This window comes from Urocampus carinirostris, chromosome 1, assembly GCF_059441175.1.
Source record: "Urocampus carinirostris isolate Australia breed hairy pipefish chromosome 1, RoL_Ucar_1.0, whole genome shotgun sequence".
Classification (NCBI taxonomy): domain Eukaryota; kingdom Metazoa; phylum Chordata; class Actinopteri; order Syngnathiformes; family Syngnathidae; genus Urocampus; species Urocampus carinirostris.
Window position 1 is genome coordinate 7,556,858 of NC_142349.1, and position 14,040 is coordinate 7,570,897.

The window sequence follows — 14,040 nt, forward strand, 5'->3', positions numbered from 1 at the left end:
TAAATCCCACCACACAGACTGTATTCAATGGGGGAAAGCGGTAGTTTGGATTTAATTCATATTTGAGGGTGATAATATTTCACTGTTTACATCATGATTACCTCACCAAACATAGGTCCATCGCGTGTGACATCATGTGTCCTCCTGTACACATGTGTGACACTTATGGTGCATTCACACGGGAAGATCATGTCGCTTTGGTAATGTGAATGATCTCACCGACACATCATAATAGAACGTAAGTAAGTAAGGAAGGAAGGTACGAAGCACAGGACAGGAAGAAGGAAAGAATAAAGGTACGAACCACAGGATAGAAAGAAGGAAGGAATGAAGGAAGGATGGAAGGAAGGAAGGAAGGAAGGAAGGAAGGAAGGAAGGAAGGAAGGAAGGAAGGAAGGAAGGAAGGAAGGAAGGAAGGAATAAAAAAGATACAAAACGCAGGATGCAAGGAAGGAGGGAAAGAAGGAAGGAAGGAAGGAAGGAAGGAATAAAAAAGGTACAAAACGCAGGATGAAAGGAAGGAGGGAAAGAAGGAAGGAAGGAAGGATGGAAGGAAGGATGGGTAGGAAGAAAGGTAAAAAGAAAAGGAAAAGAAAATAATAAAAACAATCTCTTGCACCTGCTAAGATTATCAACCCAATACTTTTGGCAGGCAATTTACTTTACATTTTGTATACATGAGATAAGGGGTGGGATGTAATGTGTTTTCTTCGTCACACTCCCTTTCAGGCATTTTTATGCATTAAAGGGATAGGAAGAATGTAACTGCCCGAAACAAATAAACAAAATAAATGGATAATTGAATAAAAGCAGAAAAGATATGGAGAATATAAAGTCTGGTGATGAGGCTGGATTCACACCAAATTAAATCAGAGACAAATTTAATTTTTTGCTTCAATTACCAAATAATTTCTTGATGAAATCAACATAAAATAATGAATAAAAAAAAAAACTGATATATAAGATATAATTGAGGAGTGTGAATCCAGCATTAGTAACACTGGGACGGTCAATAAGGTTGTAAAAGTAGGCAAAGGCTAAGAGGAAAGACAGCAACGAATTAGGACGTGTGACGTCACATGCAATGCATTGTTAGCGGAAATGTTCGTGGATTCTAACCCAATCTAGCAATTATAAAGTTATTGTGCTATAGGAGGCTGATGAGAGTTGTCCCCTCAAATATGAATTGAATCCAGCTTACATTCCCTCCATTGAGTGTTTTTCGTGTCTTCGTGGTGTGTTGATTCTACGCAACGCGGAAGAACATAGAAACCGAGCAGCCGCAGAGAATTGAACCATAATGAATCGAAGGTTCGCAAGTTTGTAAAAGCTAAAAACGAACTGCGACAAGTATTATCCGTATCTTTTATTTTGTAATCAAAACTAAGATAAACCACAAAACTGTATGCTTATGTGCGTTGTGCTCCTAAAAATGACCCAAACACCCCACTGCAAGAAAATGTCCCCCCTTGCGGCACAAACGTGACTAAAATAGATTTGTATCTAATTTTTAGGAGAATGTAATAGAACAGTAAAGCACAAAACATTTGTACCTTGTATGCACGAATAGAAACAGTTCATGCAAGCACTGTCGAGTGGGTGCACCTGCATTGTGTTTAATTCTGAATTAAGACAAACTATAGAGACTGCAATCTTCCACATGGTGGGTGTGAAAATACGGTAAGTAAATTATTGCTTGTGAGTAAAATGGATCGAAGACGCAAACGGTAAGGGAAAGACAAAAAAACCAGGAAGGTGAGGATTGAAAAACAGATTCCTTGATCAGTTTCATGGAGGGTGTAGGAACAAAAATATATGCGTGTCCCTGATTGTTATTCTTGTATTATCCATGGGTGGCGCATGTTATTTTTGAGGTGTATGAAGGCAATAAGGCTTCTGTTGTCTCCCAGGTATCCTACCTGTACTATAAGTATCAGTACACGGCAGATGTGGTGGTTCTTACTTAAAGTCACTGGATCTACTTACTGTGTTGATGCCAATGTGATTTAAAGTAACAATGCTTAAGACAGTTTTCAGGTTGGAGACTGCACGAGGCTTTTAACTAAGACAAGAAAGTTTGATCACATTACCCCGATTTTAGCTAACCTGCATTGGCTCCCTGTTAGCTTAAGATGTGATTTTAAGGTTCTGTTGGTATTATACAAATTCATGCATGGACTTGCTCCCTCATATCTTTAATTTCCCCTATGTTCCGGTCCGGAGCCTTCGTTCGGAAAACGCTGGTCTACTAGTGATCCCAAGAGCCAAAAAGAGTCCCACCCAGGCACCGGTGCTGTGGGATGCTCTTCCCCCTGAGATCCGATCTGCAACCTCAGTGGAAATGTTTAAATCCAAGCTTAAAACACACTTCTACTCTATAGCATATGAATAACCTATTTTTTATTTGTGTATTATTTGTTATTGCACCATACATTGCAGCCTGGTCACCCTGGAAGGGGGATTACCACATGTGCTGTCCCTTCTCAAGGTTTCTTCATTTTCCTCATGATGAGGTTCTTGAATTTTTCCTTGCCATCATGTAGGTTTTAGATCAGGGGATGGTGTAATAATAGTCTGTAATAATAGTCTGTGGTTTGCAATAACCTGTGCAGCCCTTTGAGACTCTCTTTGATTGAGGGCTATACAAATAAAAATTACTTGAGTTGACTTGACTATTCCTCTGTTAAAATATGTTGATTAAACTGTACACACATAAGGCAAGGAACAACAAAAATAAGCCAGCTTTCGCATTAGCCTAGCAACCAAAACCCTTTGCCCTGCTAGGTACCAAATCTGTCAGACAACACAAGCCTTCCTTCCTTTATACACCTCAAAATTAACCTGCACCACTCTATGGATGAAACAAAATTATTTATCAATGACACACAGAGGGGTATAAACTGTAAAAAATATCATATCAATATCATAAGAAAATGCGTGTAGCTTTTAAATCCAATGCATGTCAGTATCCGAAGCACCCAACAAAATTTGTCCCCATCAGGTTTGGCCATCAAACCGACCATCATCACAACTTGCGGATTATTTACGCCCTTCTCAAGTACATCCTTTCAGCCCTAGCCAGCCTAAGTGTGACCAAGCACGCGATTAAATGTGAGACGGGTCAAAAGTTGCTATAAAGTTGCATGGCACTCGTTTAAATTCCATCACAGCGACCAGAATACTTTGCAATTTACAGTGGCTGTTCATTAGGGAAGCTAGCTCAAATCAACTAGTTAAGGAAATCCAAAGACTGAATGGGCAGACGATCTCACTAAAGAAGACAGATGTAGCGTTGCAAAAGTGACATTTGACATGTGTTACGTTTCTTTTCTCCTGCATAGCGATTCACAGAGATAACTCGGCAAGCAAACGGGGACGCTGCGAGGTCTTTTCCTTGCCGATTCGGAGGGTGGCGAGAGTTGTTGATGGGATCTGCTTATACAAGAAACAAACAGCAATGATGAGGAGAAACAATGACAAGTGAAACATGACCCTCGACACATGCAGAGAAACTAAGAATTACTGATGTGTGATGATTAAAACTGGATTTTAAAGAATCACTTGAGATAACAATTATTCAACTGAAATCAAAGAGCAATAACGGTTTAAATGAATTTTTAAAAACATGCTTGAATAAAAACAGTTTCCTCGGTCGCAAAAACCACACCAGTTCTTACCTTCTCCCACTCTCTTTCTTTGTTGAGAACAATAACCACCAACTTTGGATGTTCTTGATACCCATCGTCCGTGAAGGACAAATCTCTGCCTTCCCACGTCACATTCATCATGTACCTGAGAAGCGAATGCACAAAGGAATATTTGTTGGTATAAAAATATTATAATGACCTGAATACAAAGTCATTCGCAATGGCATTCAAATCAACCAGAGAAGTGTGACAATCCACAAAGTAGAAACCTCTATTTTTTTTATCTAACTACTGAATATTTATTACCCAAGAACAAACCCAATTTGCAGGCTCAAGTATATGTTTATTAGATAAAAATACTGTATTTCATAAAGGTTTTTATTTCTATGAATAACTTATTTACAGTCAAAGTATAATTCTAGAAATTATTTTGGTGCTATATTAAAGACCCGATTCACTAAACTTTACATAATATTTTGACACATCATGTGAACTGCTTTTACCTTCTGGTTATATCCTTTAGAAACCATATACTGTAACTTTTTAATATCAAACAGTTTTGAAAAGGCGCCAGGGAGCCGATAAGGAGTCACAAAGACCTATATGTGGCTCCTGAGCAGGTTTAGCAGGTGGAGAGGTTCACTTTTACTGGCGATAGAAATAATCTTCCTCTTTTAGCCCATCAAAACAGAACACAAAGCACAATGAAAATTCACAAAGCAGTGAACCAGTGATGACCAAAGTGCAAAGTAGCGAGGTGTCTCTGTACAAGCAAAACATTTTATTTCTGTGTGGCCGGTTACCAAACGAATTCGGGTCCGTTACCGGTACGGGGCCCGGTCGTTGTCGACTACTGTCGTAAAGAATTCAACAAACCAACTAAACCAAACAGTAAAAAATGATTTTGAGTAGTCAAACTGCATGGATTGTCTATGCAAAAGAAAAACTGTACAAGGAGTAATGGTCTAATCCTACATCACACACTCGAAGGTTGTAATGAGTGACCCAGATGGCAGGTTACATTAGCAAAGACGGAGAGCAATGGGAGGATATTCTGGGATGTACAAAGCATCCACATTAATCATGAAATTCCTCCCTCCGTCTCTCCCTCTCTTGTTTCGTCTGTCAACGGCCATGTACCATTGCAGAGAATCGGCCACCCACACTGACGACTCGCCCACTTCACTTTTTGGACCTATTCAAGCACTGGTCACCAGGTTATCAATTTATGTGAAGTGAAAACAGTTGTCTGTGCTTCAAGTGTTCTTCAATTGATGGAGTGAATACGTAAAAAAGCACAAGTCAATGGTCATTTTAAAATGGGATTAAAGGAGAATGAAAGTGTTTTGTGATTATAGTGAAACGATCCAAGTCACCTGGTGAGCATCATTAAGCTGTCTGGTTTTACTCGTGAGCCACAAAGTCAAATTATATGTGACAGCAGCAGAAGCAGCTCTGCCAAAATCAATGGCCGCATGCCTTTCAGACGACAGCCTACTCTGAACATTTTCAAAAGTGTTATCTTGCTCACATTTAGTCCTCATGTCCACAATTTTCTTGGTACCTTTTTATTGATTGTTCTCAGTTATATGGAATATTATTTTCCCTATCTTAGTTTTTTTTGTGTGACACCTGGCTTCATTGTGCTATTGTGCTTAATGTGTGTAGGACAATCTACTAGATCATTCCAGTTTAGGGCATACATCGTTGACAAAACCATTCTTGGGGGCCAAATTAGTAAATTAATGGCATTCAAAATGTGCCTTAGTGTGCGGGGTGGGGTCTTTTTAGAGGTTCGCAATTAAAGTATGATTCAGGGATGTAGGATCTGATTATAAAAAGATTATTAGGGTTCAAATTCAATTGTGCATTTGTAAAATAAAGGGCAAACAGCAAATTAATTCAATTCCCCGACAGTTTATTTAACTCAGGGGATCACATGGATGTTAAAAGGTCTTAAAATTGAAAACAAACCCTAATATGAGTGATTGATTAAATTGAATAACATTATGGTGTGATAATATTTTTTTCATTTTTACTTTTGCCCTTAAAAGTATGTCTGTGACTTTGATTTTAAGTCAAATAACCTAAGAAGGGGTTTCTTCAATCTTCTCTGGTTGATTAATGGTAGTCAGCAAATACAGCTAAAGTGGGTGCTTTGCAATCGGCACCTAGTTTGGAAGGCAGCAAATCGGGAGAGGCGTGTGGCTCATACAGGTACAACAAACCAACAGGTAAATGGGTCAAACGTGAACACAGAATTCACAGTAAACGTACGCTGAACTTTGGGCTTTTTATTTGTAAAATTATTTTGAAAACACCCATGTTTTCATCAGTTTTTTTACACACTGCAGGAGAAATCTTGCCCAACCTCTCCACACAGCTCTTCTCTAGATCAGTCAGGTTTCTGGGCTGTCGCTGAGAAACAGGGAGTTTGTGCTCCCTCCAAAGGTTTTCGAATGGTTTTGGGTCTGGAGACTGGCAGGGCCATGCCAGAACCTTGATATGCTTCTTACGGAGCCATTCCTTGGTTTTCCTGGCTTTGTGCTGCGAGTCGTTGTTGGGAGATCCAGCCATAAACCATCTTCAATGCTCTGACTGAGGGAGGGAGGTTGTTCCCCAAAATCTCACAGTAGACAGTCATCCTCTCTTTAATGCAGTGCACTCGCCCTGTCCCATGTACAGAAAAACACCCCTAAGGTACCCCCATGTTGCACAGTCCAGATAGTGTTCTTCGGATTGTACTCTTCATTCTTCTTCCTCCAAACACGCTTAGTGGAATCATGACCAAACAGTTTAATTTTGGTCTCATCTAACCACAAAACTTTCTCCCATGACTCCTCCGTATCATTCAAATGGTCATATGCAAATTTAGACGGGCCTTGACATGTGCCGGTTTGAGCAGGGGAACCTTTCATGCTATTCATTATTTCAAATTATGACGTCTTAATGGATTACCTACAGTAACCTTGGAAATGGTGGTCCCAGCTCTTTTAAGGTCATTGACCAACACCTGCCGTGTAGTACCGGGCTAATTCCTCACCTTTCTTGGAATCATTGAGACCCCACGATGTGATATCTTGCATGCGGTCCACTCTGATTGAGATTGACAATCATGTCTATCTTATTCCATTTTTTAATGATTGCTGCAACAGTGGACCTTTTGTCAACAAACTGCTTGGCAATTGCTCCGTAGCCCTTTCCAGCCTTGTGGAGGGATACAATTTAGTCTCTGGTGTCTAGGGACAGCTCTTCGTTCTTCGTCATGTTACAAGTTAAAGTGTTACTGATCATATGGGGTAGACAGGTGTCTTTATGCAGCTAACGACCTCAAACAGGTGCATCTGATTCAGGATGATACATGGAGTGCAGATGGACTTCTAATGGGCAGACTAACAGGGCTTTCAGCGTCAAAATTCTAGATGATGCAAAGGTGTTCAAATACTTATTTGCAGCTGTAGCACACATATAAATTCTCAAAAAACACATGCATTGTGATTTCTGGATTTTTCTTTTTAGTTTATCTCTCTCACAGTAGACATGCACCTACGATGAAGATTCCAGACCGCACCGTGATTTCTAAAAGGGAGAAATAGCAAAATAGCACGGTTCAAACACTTATTTTCTTTACTGTATGAATACGTTAAACATGCATTCTATACAAAATATATCGCAGAAGCAACTTACGAACAAATTCAACGTACAAAGGATCGTCAGAAATGTATCTCGTTCGTAAGTAGGGCAGCGTCTCTACTAAGTTCATTTCAAAATATTGTTTTGATGTAAGATATTTTAGCGGTCTTGTTGACATTGTGTTTTCCATACATTGCTGCTTCTTTTTGGTTTGACTCTCCTGACTTTTGTTCTGTATCAGATATTTAGCAGAGGTCATTTATTTTTTTCACATTGCATTGCATTGCTTACACAATTTGCACTTTCTGACTTTATGTTCAAATTATGGTCTAACGGAAGATATAAGAATTATCATTTTAGCCTTGTCATAGTTGTATATATATTTTTCTTTTTTTTCTGACTCTTCAAACTTTTGTTTTGAAACAGCTGTTTCTTACTATTAAAGTTTGCAATGAGGAATTAAATTATTCAATGATCTCAAGATTTTTGAACAGGGAGTATGGGTATTGTACAATGTCATTCTAGCCACTGTTTACTTGGTATCGGATACGTATAAAAATTCCCAATATTGGCCACCCGATAGGGGATAGGATGGTGATGTACCTGCTGCAAAATGTCCCTAAAGTGAGCTGAATTGAAACCGCTCCCCCCCACACACAGATATAGATTACTTGCCCTCCTCTTCAATTTGCTGTGCCGTGCTTATGTTCGCTGGTTGAAACATTTTATTCCATGCCGGTGTAACCATTTTTACATTATCTGTATTCAGGGGGGTCACTCCAGAATATTAAGAGGGTAAACGTCATGAAAAAGGCCAGAATGCAAAGACCCTTGATAGGATAAAAATATCCTCAGCTTTAGTGTGTCCTCCTTTTCTTCACTTTTTGAGTTTGAGGGGATGGGGAGTACTGCACCAGAGTTAACTAGCATAATGTGTGCACTGCAGCAGAAAAGAGGATGTACATGCACTGCGAGCTGGAAGCCATTGCTCATTTGTATCCTAAAATCGCCTTACTCTCTCACAGAATATGATGTCATCTGGTGTGTTAAATGCTCACACCTACACTATGATTAAATGGCACAAGGGCAAAGATTGCAATGAGGACCCTAAGGAAAAGGGATTCATTTGATGCAAACTCGGTCTCAGGTGGAGAGCGCTGAATATGACAGGAAATGACTGTACAAGGTGAATACGGTGGCACAGTATGCATAATTTCACACCTCGCGCCGTCCCCCTGTGCATAGGTCATCGTACTCGGGATTTGATAGGTTTTTCCCGTATTTTAACCCTGTTGCGAGGCACCGGCCGCCTGGATGCTTGGAAATTCTGCGTTGTGTTTCTGAATGACGATGGTGGAAATGTCATGATTGCAGATTCAAGGCACCTGTGACTGCCCAATTGGCGCCAACAGCCCTGAGAGCTGATGGGCTAATAGACTCTTTTTAAACCCCCGGCTTTCAAGAGAACCCTGTCAGATCGTTGCGACCCTATGCTCCCAGCTAGGCAATCTCAATCGACATTTTTCCTGCCCTGTTTTCTTCTGCCTGATACCAGTTGCCGACCTGTCTCTGGACCCGATTCTGCCCTGTTCTGCCATCCCGACATCCGAGGTGTTTTGCCCCGCTACCTGCCAGACACCTGTTGCCGACCTCGTTTCTGAACTCGATACCTCCTTTGCTCTCCCGTGCCGGCTAACGACTAATATTCCTGCAACTCTGCGATTATCCTCGCTCGACACGAACGTGCCATTTCCGTGTTTCCGGCCACCGGCTACCCGTGTCAGGCGATCCTCGGATCGTGGAAGCAAGCACTGCTCTCCCTCTTTCTTCAATAAAACTAAGTAAACGGAGGCTACTGGGTCCTGTCTCCGTTCCTAGCCTGTGACAAAAGAGCAGAGGCTAAGGTTATTTTTTTTTGCTTGTTTCGGTTTTCAATATTTGTTACCTGCAAAGGAGATTGCATATGACAGTTCATCATTTTGACTATTATTCTTCACTATTGTTTGTTATTTTGACCATTATGCGCTATCAAATCATTGTCACAATCGGCTAAGAAAGTTGCTGTTCTTTGAAATTCCACACCCTTCAGGGTCGATCTCCTTTTTTTAAATTTTTTTTATTAAAGGGATTTTAATACCAAGAAAGGCCTCAGGGGATGACTTTTACAACAGTTTTGAAATTTGGTATTGTGAGGGATTTTTTTGTCCAATCCTTCACTGTTTTCTTTTGAAATCAAGTTCCTTGATGTCTTCTCTCCTAACTTAGTTTTACTAAACTGTAAACAATTCAGTTAGTTTGAATGGACAAAGCATTTGGGATAATTTTTCCATTTATAAATCTTGAAAGCATTATTGCAATTCATGGAAGTAAAGACCTCCAAGGTTTTGCATCAAAATAAAGTGATACATGTTAACAGTCATCACTTGCCGAGCCACAATGAATACATATGATTGACCAATGTTTAAGAGTAAGCTATAGCTTATTGTATAAAGCCCCTCCTCGTTGCATGATCCTGCTGTCAAGCTCTTCATTATATTCAGTTGGATGTGGGAGTGTCTCCTTTCTTTATAATGATCCGTTGCACACTCACACACTTGCTGTTGATATGATTTATTGACTTAAGAAAGATTCAGTGCCACCTGCTCTTTCTTTTATTTGGAGTTACCTGCGGTCTCTGTGGCAGTAAAATCACTGCCATACATGCATAATTAGATAATAAAACTGAACTTTTGAAGAAGTCGTCTCAACCAACTCATCCACTTTATTATTATTTGTACACATACTGTTACAATGTTATTTATTTTGCAGTCTGTAGAACTGTGCAGCATTTCAAAAGAATGCTGGAACTTTGCTGAAATACAAAGGTTTGCATGATTCCACCTAACTTCCTGCACCGGTCAAGATTTGGAGACAGGAAGCTCGTCGTTGCAATCAAATGGACGTTTTGAACAATTCCTGTTATCACTTATATTCAATGTTGATGTTGACCGTGAATTCAGTGTTTCGGTCATCCTGCAAGAGGGATTTCCTCATGTGCGATTTCTTGGTTTTACCTTGCCCTCGTGTACATTTTAGATGAGGGGATGTTCTAATGGTGGTTTGTGCAGCCTGTTAAGACTTTTTTGTGATTAAGGGCTATAAAAACTAATGACACTTGATTTTACTAGACTGTGTTATTGGAGCCTAAAAATAGTTTCTTTTTTGCCTTTATAATTGCTAGTTAAGACATATCTGTCTCACAAAATGCCTGGATCTCTATGCAGTTTCCACCACCACGCGAAAACTAAAGACTAAAAGAAAACAAAACCACCAAAACAACCTTTATTTAAATTCATATTTAGGTTAACCGACCACATGATCTAAGTTTTTGAACAAATTGAAATCGTGCGACATCGTGTCTGATACAATTCCTGGGTCTCTGTACAGTTTACAACCACCCTCGATACAACAAGCAAAGCTATTTTTCTATACACTTAGTGTGACAACATGTGATGTTTCACCCCTACACCCCTCCATCACATTGTAGTAAAGCCCTAATCTTTAACAAAACAGCTGACTGTGAGTGCGTGTGTTCAGCGAGATTTTCTCACAAACTGAAATTACCTGTTACAAAACTAGGTGAGTGCGATGCCTTTTTGTCCCCACAGACACTTACTGACAAGTATGATACATGTTGAAGTATTTGAAATAAATGTGTTCTCCACAATAAAGTGAGTGGTCCACTGCAAATTTGTCAAGACAGCGCTTTCTCTTCAGCGGTTAGTGGGCATGAATGTGTATGAGTATGGACGCCACAAAAATCCACTCATGCACAAAGAATATTTAATACAGAGTAAAATTGACAGTGGCTAAGGGTGTGCCGGTGGCTAGTGGTCTTTGCTGTACATTTTTTATGATGTAAGAATGCCCTTTAACTTCACTTACTAACAACTAAAAATATGGTGGCTATTCAATGTATATTATTTTTTTTTCCCCAGTGGAAGGCACGTAACAAAACACATTGTTTATCTATAAAATACATTTTCACGAATACTGAAGATAACTTACTTTTGGATCGGATAACTTGGAGTAACATTTATGTTTACTTTCTCTGAAACTAAAACAATAATAAGAGAGCACACTATTTCCACACAAATGTTACTATTGGATGTATATTGCATTTACAAACATAAAAAAAAGAAATGAGTCAATGTATGTAATTAAAAACAAATAATATTCAATTAAAGGTAAAAATGAATAAGGCATTATCCATTAGGCATGCAACCTTATTTTTTGTTTAATTTTGTTGCTGTCCAGCAATATAATTAAACAAAGTGATTTTTTCTATGCACAACCTTTTGATATAATCACTGCATTCAAATTATTTTTTGTAACACTTAATTGGATCATTTTTGCGGAATTAACGCCTCCATTTTTGTAAAAACAAAAAAAGTATTCATGAATATTGATGTAATTTTCTTAAAAAAGAGTTCCAACATAATAACCATATTTTATGGACTGTGAACCATATCTAAAGACCCCGATCTGGCCAGGACTTCAAAAGTGCCCCTTGGTGTATTTGCTTCACAGGACACAGTGGATAGGTTTGGAAATCCATTTGGTAACTAAAGATCTGTGATACTTTACAGTTGTTTTTGGATCGAGCATCAAAATTCAACACTGATCTAATTTACAAAACAATATATTCAAGGTGTGGGGGGGTTGTAGAGGATTATTGTTCTATATTCTTTATCAATTATCCATTATCTGTTATCGGTCAAATCATAATACACTACAAAACCAAGAGGCCGAGACACTTGCTCCTAGCCAAGAGGCTCAGTCAAGGTCCTAGCCACAAGGCCAAGCAGTGATCAGTGCGAATGCACCGTTCCCGGAGGTACTGCTATACCAGGCCGATGCGTGGAGTGGACAGAGCGAGCTCTTATTCCATCTCCCAAATGCAAAAATCAACTAAACATTATGGCTCGGTCCAATTCTCGAACCACAGTTCAAGGTAGTGACGGACTGAGTGTCATCACTTTACCCCCAGAGTTACAGAGGTCATATGATGAGGCATTAAGGATTATCTCATTATCAAACTACTTTTACTCAAGGTGCCAGAAAGCCTGATTCGAATCAAATAGCTATGATCTATGCGGCAAATTATCTGCCCTTTTACAACCACTACTTTAGTTTGATTCCTGTTGCAAACAAAGTCTTGTTATTTTAGCAAGCGACATTTATCAGCGGATCCATCATTGCATTATTATATACCATAAGTGTATAAAGACCAACAGTTATACACAGATACACAGAGTAGCTCTGACAGGTGTCTCAATTTCATGCGCCTTATAGTCCGGTGCGGCTTATGTATGAATGAATGTGACAAAAAAACTATTTTTGGGGGGTGATGCACTTTATAAGTGATATACATATTCTTTGACTTAAAACCCAATTTAACTACCAATACATCAGCCCTTTGAGAGTCTTTGTGATTAAAGGCCCGGTCACACAGCCTTTCTCGGGCGTATCGAGGCTGAATCACGGCCAGAAATTTCTGCCTGTGAAGCAGACGTGGTGGAAAATGTGCAAAATTGGCTAAACCCGTTGTTTACTCGTGGTATGCCCGCGAAACAGACGCCGGCGACTGTTCCGCGTCCTTATCACGGGTAACCGCGGCTGCATCGCGTTTGACCGTGCTTACACGCGGTGCACACGCTAATGCACGTGATAACACCGCGATACAGGCGCAGAACAAACATGCTATGACCGTGCTCCACCCGTGATTACCTGCTAAAATTTTGCGTCCTACCCGCGTGTAACCACGTCTTGGCCGCGGCCGTAGCACGTCCTAGCACGTTCGTACCGCATCTTTACCTCGTGTGTACCACGTGTGCCGCCCGCGGTTACCCTTGGTCTAAAGTTTTGAGCAGCGCAAAACTTTTTCGCGCGGCCGACCGCGTGTGAATTTCTTACCGCGTGTAAAGCACGGCTGTATCTCGTCTCAAAGCGTCCAACAGCGTCTGCTTCACGGGCAGAAATTTCTGGCCGCGATTCAGCCTCGATACGCCCGTGAAAGGCTGTGTGACCGGGCCTTAAGGGCTATACAAATAAACATGACTTGACTCGATTATATTATGTACAGTATATTTAATAAGTGATATATTTAACCCAAACAAACTGCATATATGATTTGGGGTTGGTAATCTCATATATCCTTTACAATGAACATTTAATTTACGCTGCATCTATTTTTAAACCCATACTTTGATTACCTTCTTCCACTTTAATCGTAACTTTGAGCATTATAGAACTGCCCTCAGATATCTAGCCAAATCATAAAGTAATCAGTGTAACCATTAGCTGAACATGTCTGCATGACAGCAGCCCAATATAAAAACTGTGTGCCCTCACACTCCTTATCTCTCCCACTGGCAACTGACGTACTGACAACTTTAAATGTCTGGCAGAGTTGACCTCGGCCTGACCAATCATGTTTCTCAAGTCCAGGTCACAGGGGCTCATTGGCTGAGCTCTCTCAACCAGACAGAGCCATCTGTGGCCCCTCATCACCTGGGAGACAACCCGAGGCCGCTGAGCATGATGGAAATAGAGTCAGCTGGCTCTGATTTACGGCATTTGGATCGCTCCCATTTCCCTCTTTGATGCAATAAACCATGCTTTGCTGGAAATTTTTCACTTTTTTTAAAGTCAACTTATTATTGTAAGTTGGCACTTAATGTAGCACATTTTACGGACTACAAGGCACACCCTAAAACCC

The 14,040-nt window shown here is 40.1% G+C and overlaps 1 protein-coding gene and 1 pseudogene across 2 annotated transcripts in view; both read right to left on the reverse strand.

Annotated features, from left to right (window-relative positions):
- Positions 1-14,040, reverse strand: part of grin2aa (glutamate receptor, ionotropic, N-methyl D-aspartate 2A, a) — a 224,903-nt gene that overhangs the window by 55,233 nt on the left and 155,630 nt on the right. For both annotated transcript variants that reach the window (XM_088353451.1, XM_088353379.1), the window contains one exon: positions 3,678-3,792. In XM_088353451.1, coding sequence (XP_088209577.1) covers positions 3,678-3,792 — 115 coding nt within the window. The remainder of the gene's footprint in view (positions 1-3,677; positions 3,793-14,040) is intronic.
- Positions 12,135-12,281, reverse strand: LOC148373381 (U2 spliceosomal RNA; annotated as a pseudogene).